Source organism: Jaculus jaculus, chromosome 1 (genome assembly GCF_020740685.1).
Source record: "Jaculus jaculus isolate mJacJac1 chromosome 1, mJacJac1.mat.Y.cur, whole genome shotgun sequence".
Classification (NCBI taxonomy): Eukaryota; Metazoa; Chordata; class Mammalia; order Rodentia; family Dipodidae; genus Jaculus; species Jaculus jaculus.
Genome location: NC_059102.1, coordinates 104239009 through 104251410, shown reverse-complemented (window position 1 = coordinate 104251410; position 12402 = coordinate 104239009). Strand labels below are relative to the sequence as shown.

General features: G+C 44.4%; 1 protein-coding gene across 5 annotated transcripts in view; it reads right to left on the bottom strand.

The window, feature by feature from the left end:
• Unc13b (unc-13 homolog B) overlaps positions 1 to 12402 on the bottom strand; it is a 65470-nt gene that overhangs the window by 30208 nt on the left and 22860 nt on the right. For 3 of the 5 annotated variants that reach the window (XM_045144964.1, XM_045144972.1, XM_045144991.1), the window contains exons 3-8: positions 8233 to 8255; positions 5975 to 6021; positions 2966 to 3044; positions 1753 to 1758; positions 903 to 977; positions 232 to 451 (exon numbers count right to left, since the gene is read on the bottom strand). In XM_045144964.1, coding sequence (XP_045000899.1) covers positions 232 to 451; positions 903 to 977; positions 1753 to 1758; positions 2966 to 3044; positions 5975 to 6021; positions 8233 to 8255 — 450 coding nt within the window. The remainder of the gene's footprint in view (positions 1 to 231; positions 452 to 902; positions 978 to 1752; positions 1759 to 2965; positions 3045 to 5974; positions 6022 to 8232; positions 8256 to 12402) is intronic. The other 2 variants (XM_045144981.1, XM_045144986.1) reach the window with 1 other exon arrangement.

Below are 12402 nucleotides of genomic sequence, written 5' to 3'. Positions count from 1 at the left end.
GCACAAGCCATGTGTACAGCTAGGCCTTGAGAGTCCAACAGGCTCTCCTCCTAGATCGCTGCCTCACCTACTTAAAACTTCTACTCCTGGCACTGTGTCTACAAGCTCTATCTATAATCAAAATCAGGCAGACAGTAGGTACTGTGCTCTGACACCCTTGCTTGTTGCTGCAGATTATTTTGAGGGGCCCTGTGCCCCGCTCCCCACCCCTCTTCCCATGGGAGTACTCACGCTGTAGACAGTCGGCATTGAGCAGGTCCTGGCACTTCTCATGGCACTTGACTCCACATTCACTGCAGCGCATGCCCTGCCGGGCAATGCCCCAGAGCAGGCCTTCACATTCATAGCAGTAGGTAGGGGTAGTGGCTGACCAGACCTCAAAGTTGTGGGGTGTGGTACACGAGATGGGGTAGATTAAGGCTTGCAGGGTTTTTTTATACACATGGGATTTCTGAAAAGAAACATGCCCCATCACATACCAGCTACTTTAGGACCCTGATGGAAGCTTCTAGAACTGAGACCCCGTATGATAGTTAGAACACTGGTATCTCCTCTGGCTGTAGAGAAGGCACTCTACCCTGGCCCAGCCCATAGTCCACCTGGCAGAGAAAAGACCCCAACAGGGAGTATTTCTGGCCATCTAACATGGGTTTGCCCTTATGTTGGGTCTGAACATTCATGCATTCTAGGGAAACAGAGGATACTAGGCTCACCATCATACCCTGAGATCAAGGGTCACACCCTTCAACATTCTACCTTCATTCTTCCCAGTATATGAAACTGAAAACTGGTGCTGTCATGGCAATGATATGGGCCCAGCATTCTTGAACTGCTGGTTAGAATGGCTACAGGATGTTCAGTCTTGGGGCCAGTGTATTCACAAAAGTACATGAGTCACTTACCAGCTCTTCATCCTTGAGAGAGGTACGTGTAGCCATTGCAGAAGTAATCCCCGCCTTCCTGGACTGGACCAGTGACTGTGAGAGAAGACTTGTTGGTCAGCCCTGGCCACCAAAGTCTGGCAAAGTCCTGGGGTGGGAGCTTCAGTGACCAAAACTAACTGTTGTCATTCTATTTTTACTGTCATCCAAAGAGACTACTGTTAGCTAACAACATCCCAGGTTGAAATTTAAACTCAAGGCCCTCAAGGGACTGCTCCAGCAATGTTAAAACAGTATTTTCTTGGGGACAACTACCATCCAAAGAGTTTATTTTTTTCTCACTACTTAGGTGTCCTATCCCACAAAAACTCTTGTTTGTAATAAAGCAAAAGAAAATCAAAAATCTTAGAATTATAACAAGAAACAGGTCACAAGAATAAGAAAGACACACAACTCATCAGGATCACATAGAATCATCACTGGGAATAATGATTCCATGCTGACTGCCATTCCCAGGTCACCCTCCACCCACCTACACACATATACCCAACCCATGGGAAGCTACAGAAGCCAGTAGCCCAAATAAACAGGGCACTTGGCAGGTAAAAGGGACAGTAGAGAGCAGATAGGACAGGAAGTTATTATGAGAACTGGGGCTGTCCTGTTAGCCAGGCTCTATATAGAGGGATCCCAGTTATCTGCCAAGTCTCAATTTCAGGGACAGCTCCAGAAAGACACAGGGTTTCATTAGGCAGCTAATACTGGATAGACAGGAGTCTTATCAGTCTAAGCAAGAGAATTAGCTGGAAGGGACCCAAGAAATTTGGGGTGTCACTCTTTAGAGGATGGGGAAGGGCCCTGAGGCACTCACCATAGCCTGTGTAGAGGACAGCAGAGAAAGGAACAACATGGTGTTAAAGTCCCTCAAGGGCATGAAAGCTTTCAGAGGCAACTGAGAAGGGTCCCCCACCCCCATAGTTCACCACAGGGAACATATTCCAATCCCTTTTGCCCCTATTCACTAAAAACTGTACTAAACTCAGAGAACTGGCCAGAGTCCACACCTAGAGCTTCTTATTTTATGGACCTCAAAGTGAAAAAGGTAAAAACAGAGGAGGGAAAACAAGACATGAACTAGATATTTGCTTGTAGACACAGAGGGAGCAAGTAATGAAGAAAAGGTAGGAAGACAAGAAAGGTGATGTAGATAATAAAGAAAAGAAGATGGTAAGAAGAAGAAGAAAAAAAAGGTAACATCAGAATTTTTCTTCAACCAGATGGTGAAAGTAGTACAGTGAACAGTAAGAAAAATAGAAAAAAGATGAGACGGAAATGGTAGGAAGTAAGGAAAAAAAGGATTGGATAGGAAAAACAGAATGGACAGGATAAGGAGAAACAAGAAAAAACAGGAACAGAAGAGGGTTCATGTCTCATGCCTTACATCTGTCTTTAGAGCTTTAGGACTTTACCACCCAGAAGCTACATAAAATTTCTTGAGCTGATACCGCCTCAGAAAATGTGAGCCAGGATAGGACCTTTGGTCACCCTGCAGGACCAGAGGCCAGCTTTAACTTCTAAGCCTGTTATGACTTGCTTCCCCAAGTGTTTTACTATTCCTCCCAATGCCAGACATCAGGATCCAGTCTAGACTATCCAGTCTAGAAAGCCTATGTTTCAGGAGACATTCATTTCCAGAAAGGGCTCAAGCTTCAGTCGTGCTTATCCACACCAAGCTCCATAATCTAGATCAGGAAGTAGTCAACTTCACTGCAGGCTATCAAAGAATATTGCAGAGCTACCTAGAGGAATTAGATGTCTGGAAGGAGGCCCCAAGCTCCAGCATTGAAGATAAGACACAAATGTTCAGGAGCTTCATTTATAGAAGAAATCAGGACTCTGACGAGGAAGGTGGAACAAGGTCCCAGTGAAGCCATTACTAAGGCTCAGTAAGGCTGTAAATGACTGATCATGAGACCAGTGTAAGCCACAAAATGAACCACTTCTAATCCTAACAGTTTACCAAGGCTCAATGGTGGGTACATCCCAAGGCTACTGCCTAAGGTTGCACAAGCATCTTTACTCACCAGATCACTGACAAGTGGCAGCGGCTTCTTTCTGCGTAGATCTGGCATGCTGTCAATGCCATAGAGCCCCCCAGCTGGCCTATGGGGAAAAGAAAACATCAGGACTTTTGGTCTAGCCTTGAATTAAGGACAGATTCTGTTTCTACTCTTGATCTACTGCTTCCATTCTCCCTCTACCCAGAGGAAGATAAACTAGCCTCCATTTGCCTTTGAGAGGGTTATATGCAAGACAGTAAGTGAGGGCAAGAGAGGCAAGTGATTGGCAATGGAATCTGCCCTTGAGTGCCCTTCAGTGTTTCCTGCAGTTTTAGCCAAGGACTGAGACCTCTTTAATTCCACTAGGATAGTTCAAGGCACTTCTGTTTATTTGAAAGTATCTGTGCCTCAGAAGGGAAAGTGGAAAGTGGTAACCAAGAGGGCTAATGCCCTCCATCCTAAACCAGATGCACTTCCCCAAAGATGTCTTGCATGGCCTGAGCTAGAAGAGAGCCCAGGGGTGGCTCTACAGAAAGAGCCTGCTGTCTAGGTGAGCAAGACTACTGAACAATGAAAAGCAGAAGGCAGCCTTTTCAGTTGAACAGTAAGAGTCATCAGTGTGTCTTCCCAAGTTTTTAAAGGAAATGGCATCCATGCAAAGAGAAGCCTGTGTAAGCAGAAGGGAACAAAAGATGTAGGGTGGGAGACTTACACAACACTGTGGGGGGTTGGAGTAGCAAGAAAATAGCAAAGATACTCTGAAAGTCTAGCTTAATCCTCAAAATGCATCAACAGAGACCAGAACAGAATCACAGCTAGAACAACTCAAGAATTTTAAAGCTTTTATAGTTTTACTATGCTCTTTAATTTTGTTGTGTGCCTATTCTTCAATAAAAATTAAAAAGCAAGCTGGGTGCAGTGGCATGTGCCTGTAGTCCCAGCTACTTGGGAGGCTGAGACAGGAGGATTGCTTGAGTCCAGGAATTCTGGGCTCTAGTGCCATATGCTGATCGGGTATCTGCACTGTTTGGCATCAATATGGTAACCTCCTGGGAGTGGGAGACCACGAGGTTGCTTAAGGAGGGGTGAACCGGTCCAGGTTAGACATGGAGCAGGTCAAAAGTTAAAAATCAAAACACCATGTATCCAACACTAGTCTTTCACTGAGATGACTTGGATTTTAGCTATACTTAACACTAACTCCCTATGTCTTTTGCAAATAGTCCTTCTCTTCAGGACTTGGTGTCACCTCTCTACAATGAGGTAGAACTAAAAAATTCTCTCTGCCCTTTGAATGCTGAAACGATGAGCCTTAATTTAAAAAAGAAAAAAAAAATCCCTCACGTACTTGGTTTTGTTTTGAAACAAGGCCTCATTATGATGCCCAGGCTGGCTTTGAACTCACGATATAACCTAGGTTAGCCTTCAGCTCATAATCTTCCTGCCTCAGCATCTTTAGTGTTAGGACTACACACACATAAACAGCACATGCACTAATTATGTGCTTGCTTCTGTGGGCAGCTGGGTTGTAAGGCATAAATGACCTAAAGACAGGAGCCGCAAAAGAGTAAGTAGTACTTCAACCATGTAAGTAAAGAAGGAAGTCCCAGACTAGCTCAAGACCGGGACTGTGTCAACTAGACCTGCTGATTTTGAGTAAGCAGCTTCCTTTGTTTCACTAGGTCCAGGGAAGCTCTGTACTTGTCATAGCTTACAAGGAGTAAGTTGAAGTGCAGAGAAAAAGACAAAAAGGGATTAAGAAAACCCCTGCACATTCCATCTAAGCAGCTTGGATATGCTCCATTGGCATGGGTATATTTTACAATTATTAGAAGAAAAAAACTAAAACTCAATGATTAACAACTGGTACCATACGTTTGTACTGAATTCTAACAACTACAATGTTCTCTTCTTAACCCAACAGAGTTTTTTGCATTATAAATTATCTTTCCCAAAAAGAAGAAAGCAGCTGAGTGAGCAGAAGACAGAGGTAGGAGGATTACTGTGAGTTCAAGGCTAGCCTAAGACTGCATAGTGAATTCCAGGTCAGTCTGGGCTAGAGTGAGACTCTACCTCAAAAACCAAAAAATGAAGAAAGTCCCCCCTCCCCAAGACTGGATTGACAGACAGTGTTTGGTACCCACAATGAATTCCACTAATTACACTGAAGAAGATGCTCAGCAGAACTGGGGTAGAGAGAGGGGATCTAACAGTACAACTGCTTTATAAAAAAATTAAGAAAGGTGGTAGCTCATTCAAATGACTGAACTTGATTAAAAGAAGACAAGTAGGAAGAGGAGGGGAGGAGAACATGTGAAAAATGTAAAAAAGTGCAGCAGATAACTATGATCTGATCCTCCCTGACCATGAGTGGAAGGAGGCATGTGTGTGTTCTTTATAGGACAAAGGGAGAGTGAAGGTCAGAGAAATAATTGGCTGTGCATATGGGGGAGAGTGAGGTACTGGGAGGCACTTAAACTCCTCTCTCTTAAGAACAGTCAGTCAATTATGGGCAGCAGTTGAGCAGCTTAAAATGACTCTCTGGTGCAATCACATGGGTCTGAAAATCCCAGACAAGTAGCACAGACAGCACACACAGAACTCAGGAGGGATGCTACTTATGTCTTGACTAGAATGGAATGTAATAAGTAGATGACTCACAACAGCTGAAACAGGACTGAACCCAGGGAGTAATCTAATCAACTATACCATCAACAATGAAATGGAAAGAAAATGTTTTTAAATGCAGATTTTAATTTCCTCACCTTCTTTATAAAAAATGTGTCACAACTATGATGCACTGGATCAAAAATGACAGAAACACCTTTCCTGGCCCAGGGGAACTATTCTGTGAACTCCCTCTCCTGCTTCTAAGGAATTAGTCAGCAATTTTCTCTTCTGCCCCAGAGAACCAGCCAACTACAAGTGGACCTCTTCCCTTCCTGCAAACCAGCTTATGGAGGCTCCTCTGCTTCTCAGGGAAAAGCTAAAAGTAGACAGAGACAAGACCAAAGCTTTCAGAGAAGTACTTACCCTTCTGGGAGCCACTGAGGCAGGGAAGGGTCACCATCATCTGGAATCTTTAAAAAGAAAGAGAAAAAAGTCAGATCTCCCTAGGTAACTCTGTAGGTCTGGCGCTGAGCAGTGTAGGAAACATGTACTATTTGGTGACAGAGCCAGCCTGACGTTGAACCCTATCATCCAAGGCAATAAGGAGGCTGAGGAAATGAATAGTACTTGATGCCCTTCTCAACAGAGAATAAGAATATAAGGGCAATCTAACTGAGGTCTCAGGGATAAAACCCCACTGGGAATGTAACTACCAGAATCATCCCATATTGCAAGGAACAGGCACCAGGAGAAAGGTCTTCTCATGGCTCCAGTCCACTAAACAAAAAGACAACTCCATGCAGAGCTAATTTTCTTCTGGCTATCCTAAATTTCAGCTGTCCCAGGGGCAGACCTTGTCTTCCTGGATTTCTTTCTCAGCTTATGGTTTGATAGAGCTTGGGAGCCTCTAGCTCACTGAGTATGCAAGTATAAGGCCAATCTCCATGTCTGATAAATATCTAGCAAGAGATTCCAAGGCAGATTAGATGCTTGCGTTCTCATTCTGGTGAATGGTATAGGCCCTAGAATGAGAACTTGAAAATGAAAGCATCAACTTATTTCAAGGAAGGAACAGCTAAAAATAAAAGCAAAAACAAAACCTTCAAAGTCCCCTCCCTACAAAAAGAAAAATTTTCAAGCAGTGCAGCAAAGGAGTTCCAACTATCTACCAGGAGCTTCCAGAGAACCAATAGCACATGCCTTTCAGGGACAAGAAAGCTGATTTTAGCAGGTCTGGGGCTTCCCACCTTTCCTTGTTCCTCCCTATTCCAAGTTTTCCCTGCCTCCTAACTATCCTGGTACAAAGGAGCTCCAGAAGGGAGGCAGAAGGAAGTTCCTTATCTTTGGATGGGGGTAATATCTGGGGCGAGCTGAAGGTAGGGAATTTATAAATAGAATGAGGCAAGATAGGACAGAATGAGGGTTAGTAAGCTCAGGTGAACTTCAGATTTAAGATCCTTCTCAGTAATCCACTTCTCAGGTTGTCTAGGCTTTAGTCTGTCTGTCCACACATCTATTCTACCTTACCTCACTCCCGTCCTGACTCTGGGAGCGGGAGGATGCTGGTAATGGGTCAAGGCTGGGGATACAAATCAGCATGCAGAGGATGAAGTACAAAACCATGGGTACAACCGAAATAATGGAGAAACCATAGGTCTCCTAAGGCCTGTGGGGTGGGGCAGGGCAAGGAGTAAGCACCTATAAACCCCCTTGCCCAACCAATGAGAACTCGTCCTCCCTTTGGAAACAGCTCCTGTACTGAGAAGATTCTTATTTCCTTTTTATTTCCCAGAATTAGACATTTTCCAGAAATGACTTGGCTTAAGAAAATAGTCACACACACACAAAAAAATCTTTGGGAGCCAGGCCCAGATCGTGCATGTTTCCTGTGCTCCATGGGGATGGCAGTCTGCAGAAGCACAGAGCATGCACACACAGCACACTGACGGAGGGAGTCTAGTCAAAGCACTTACAGGAGGTCTATTATAGAGACAACTCATACCTGAAGGAGACACAAGGTAAGCATGAATCTTGTGCTTATGAATTTAGAACCTGTGTACAAACTCATCAGAGTAGGATTCACGGTGTTCACTAGGGCCCAGGTCACAAGGAAAGCAAATTCCAACTAAATTCAAGTGCTTGCAAAGACAGAGTATTAGTGAGAGGGCCATACAACAGGCCTACAGAAGCTTGTGTCCACAGAAAGTCCAGGGAGCCTGTTTAGAAGCACAAAAGCACTTTCACATAAGAGGCAAAAAATCTTTGTGACAACTCCTGTTCTCAAGTACAAAGTATACAAACATGCTCGGCTCAGCCAGGGGCTACAGCATATGCCAGCCTGCAGCTACAGGTATAAAATGGACACACACTGTGCCAACTAGGAGAAGAGGAGTGTCTGTCAAGTACATGATGGAGTCATCCGAATAAGAGTGTAAGCACACACATGCTATATTGAATGTGCATCCATGCCTACACGCACACATCCTCCCACGGTGCTCCAGGGACGGTGGCAGGAGCACACACAGCATGAAGCATGCACACAAATGTCTTTCTAGAACAACGGATTATCTGTATGAGCCACAGCTCAGAGGCACAGATCATGCACAATACACACACACACAGTAGTCAGGGAGAGATGGAAAATAGACAACAAAATAGGCCCAAAGGGCCAGAGACACAACCTGAAGGGCTTCTTGTTTTCCTTCTGCAAGAGAGAAAGAGTAGGAGAAAAAAGGCAGAAAGGTTAGTAGATTCAGTCTATAGCAGGGAACCCAAAGAGAGTGCCAGCTAACCCCAAGTGACATGGAGGAAAAGGCCCTCTGGATACATGGGCAGAACCCAAAGCTCAACTGACTGGCTCCCTGAATCTTTACTACCCCGGGTTTGTTGATGTGATTTTTAGTTTGGACTTCTCAGGGACTACTGAGCAAGGTCTGCCTGGAGATCCCACTTGTCCTTTTCATTTTCCAATGTGGGCGGTGTCAAGAGTCAGGGCTACCAAGGTCATAGATCCAGATTTGTTATCAAGAGCCCGTCAAGTAGGCGGCACAAGTTGCTGAGCACAGGGCTTCCCTCCTCAAAAGCCTTAGGGCTTAGAATTCCAAGACTGGCTGTACACGCTTGGGCTGCAGGTCACTGAGAACCAAGGTGGAGCTCAGCTGGAAGTCTCCTCCCTATTAACTAGCCGTCAGGATGCTAGAAAGAGCTATGCAGCACACATCCTTTGGGAGGAGAAGTCATTAATAGTCTTAACCAGCAGTGGACCCTGCAAGCTTCACAGCTGCCTAGCCAAGCCAACTGTACCAACAGGTGCAATAGTGGCATGTCTATTTTGGAAAAAACCAATTGCTCTCTGATTGGATTTCATGCCTGGTACTGAAAACCTAGTCAAAAGCCCATGGTGAGGAGGTCATAAGCCCTAGGAGAGAAATGACTACTACTGTTGTCTGGATAAATGGATACATTATGACCACTAACTGCCCCCTAAAAACTTGTTGATGTCCACATATAAATTCTATTCTCACTTTTGGTTAGAGAAGCTTCCCTTTTCAGATGGTGGTGACCACAGGGGTGACTCAAAAATGGCCAAAGTGCTGAAAAGAAGTGACAATGGAGTGTTCAGCACTAAGTGACACATCTCTGTAACAACCCTCCAAGGCCAAAGGAGAGGAGAGTGCTTACAATGCTATCATCCAGACACAAAGTGGCCTTGATACTCATGACCTCACAGTGGCTGATGCTACCTACACAAGACTTGTATAACAGAAGGAAAAAATATGATGGCATCAAAATAGAAGAGACACTAGTTGGAAAGAAGGGAGTCAGTAGTGGTGGGGAGATTTGGTGGTGGTGGGGGGAACGGAGTGTTGGGAAGGGATTATGACCATGGTATATTGCCTATTCTTATAGAAGTAGTCAATAAAAAATTCAAAAATTCTAAGTCTGGGATAAAACCTCAACCTCAACCTTAACCTTGTGGCTGAGCGCCTGCCATTTTGCAGTGTAGACTTGGCTATGTATTTTTCCAGTGAGCCTTTGCCTGCTTTTCCAGTCTCTAAATTAAGTTAGGTCAAAGTGGGGCCTGGAATTAGAGCCAGGATCAAAATACTGAACAAGTAGAGACTCTGGGATATCAGCTGCCCTAACAGAAGTCATAGGGATCTTAATAATAAAATCATGACTGCAATCTCAAGTCTGAATATTTATCAAGCCAAAGCAATTCCAAAGCAAATGGACACTTGGGAAAGGACTCAAAAAATCCACAGTAGGGGCTAGAAAGATGGTTTAGTGGTTAAGGTACTTGCCTGAGAAGCCTAAGGACCCAGGTTTGATTCTCTAGGACCCACGTAAGCCAGATGTACAAGGTGGCACATGCATCTGGAGTTTGTTTGCAGTGGCTTGAGGTCCTAGTGCACCCATTCTCTCTCTCTCTCACTCACTTGCTCGCTCTCTATATAATTTTTTTTTGAAATTTTCTTAAATAAAAAAGAAAGCCACAATAGGAGATGAATAAAGTCCAGACACTATCCATTTTCTATTCACCAGAGACTACACTGCCACATGGATAGGGCCACAGGCTTCCTTCTCTATGGAATCGATCCACTTATACCAATCAGCTCCCTTCCACTTTCTTTTTTACCCCTTGTCATAAACCCACTGCTATCATATCATAAGTAGAAGGAAGAAATCAAGAAACTAATTCACAAGTTCTCAAATTTTCATATTTCTGATGGCTTAGTGGATCACCTGTCCTGACAGAACCCTTAACTCAGGAATAGGAATCCTCCAAAGCAGTGCAACTCTAGGAAGGTGAGTGAAGGGAGAAAGACACTTCCTGGAAGAACATACCTCTTCCCTATCTACCTCCTACCCCTACCACCTCCCAACACAATGTCTTCTTTAAATAAGAAAATTAGGCAAGAAACACTTTGACCTTAGGACTCAAGCTAGAAATGTTTCTTTCCTCTTCTACTATCTTAAACACATTCTTACATGTCAATATTTTGTTTTTTTATTAATGACTTCCATAATTATTGACAATAACCCATGGTGATTCCCTCCCTTCTCCCGCTTTCCCCTTTGCACCTCCACTCTTTTTTTTCGAGGTAGGGTCTCACTCTGGCCCAGACTGCCCTGGAATTCACTATGTAGTTTCAGGGTAGCCTCAAACTCACAGCGATCCTCCTACCTTTGCCTCTCATGTGCTGGGATTAAAGGTGTGCACCACCACACCTGGCTCATATCAGTATTTTGATTGAATTCCCTGTTACCCTGGATATCTCCATGATGGCTAAAGGATAAAATATAATCAAGGCTCTTCAGGATCTGATCTCAATCCCCAAATTTTCCTCCTCCATCTCCTTTCCTAGATTCTTATACACATCCTACGCTCTAACTGCCACATATTCTGTTCTGTCAGCCTTAAACAGCCTTCCCTGATGCACACCCAAGGAAGAGCTAATTAAGCCCTCCTAGGACACCTAAGTTCTGTTTTGTCTCCACTTTAGGATTTATTACATTATGCCTTGACAAATCCCTTTACTCATGAGAACTATGATAAATAGATGCAGATGTTAACCTCAATGTCATTTGAAATTCTCTCTCATTATACTACTAAGTCCCCTCGTTCCTTGTGGCTGTTGCCCTAACAGTAGTTATACCTTCATATTCCTATTCTACCTCATCACACCAACAACTGCCTATTGTATTGCACAACACCTGAGCTTAGTTTAAATTCAGAATGTTTAAACACTAAACTGTTCCTCCTCTCTATAATTAAGACGTGAGACAACCCCTCCCCCAGTACAGCAGACAATAGACTCCATCATTTCGCCCAGTCCCTGTATCTTCGGCATTCTTTCTCTGCTCTCTATTCTAAACTATCTCTTAGTCCAAACCCTCATTGTCTCTTATCGGAACTCTAAAGAAACTCCATGTTCACCAGCCTTCCACTTCACATGTTTCTCTAGTTCATACACTCCACACTCTACATCACAATCATGGTCACAGTTTGTCTTTACTTAATGGCATCAGAGGTGGTTGCAGTACACAGTACTTTGTGCTTTCTTTACCACTCTAACCTATCTTCTCCCTTTTCTTTTTTTTTTTTGGTTTTTCGAGGTAGGGTCTCACTCTGGTCCAGGCTGACCTGGAATTAACTCTGTCATCTCAGGGTGGCCTTGAACTCATGGCAATCCTCCTACCTCTGCCTCCCGAGTGCTGGGATTAAAGGCATGCGCCACCACGCCCGGCTCTCCCTTTTCTTTTTGTGTGCACCATATTCAAGACTTACTGAACACTGCCCCTCACATAACTGCACATCTCTCTCCCAAACCTCCCACGACCACAGCATGGGCCAGGACTTAGTCTTTAAGAATTAGTTCACTGGCCAAGATGGCGACTGCCTAGTTGCGCTGCAGATACCGGGGAAAGAAAGATAGATGCAGATCTTAAAGAGAGAGCTGCCTCAACATATCTCAAAAGGGGCCCGACTGAAACTAAGGACAATTGGCGAAACAAGCAAGGGTGCTGTTTTCCTGATGAACCGGATACCAGCACAAAGGGGAAGGAGACCAACACAGACAAAAATCAACTCCTACCAAATCAGAGAGCCAGAGCCTCAGAGGCCCCCAACACCTCAGCACTGAAGCAGACCAAAAATGAACCCAACATGGCTCAGGGAAATTTTGCGGAAGAGGGGGCGAAAAGAATGTCAGAGTCACATGTTGGGTCAGGATATGCAGACACATTTATCGTACCAATAACTGTGGGCTAACTCCACAATGCACGACCCATTTACATCAACAAGGAGGGTCCAATGGGAGGGGGTAGATCATGGATGAGCCTAAACA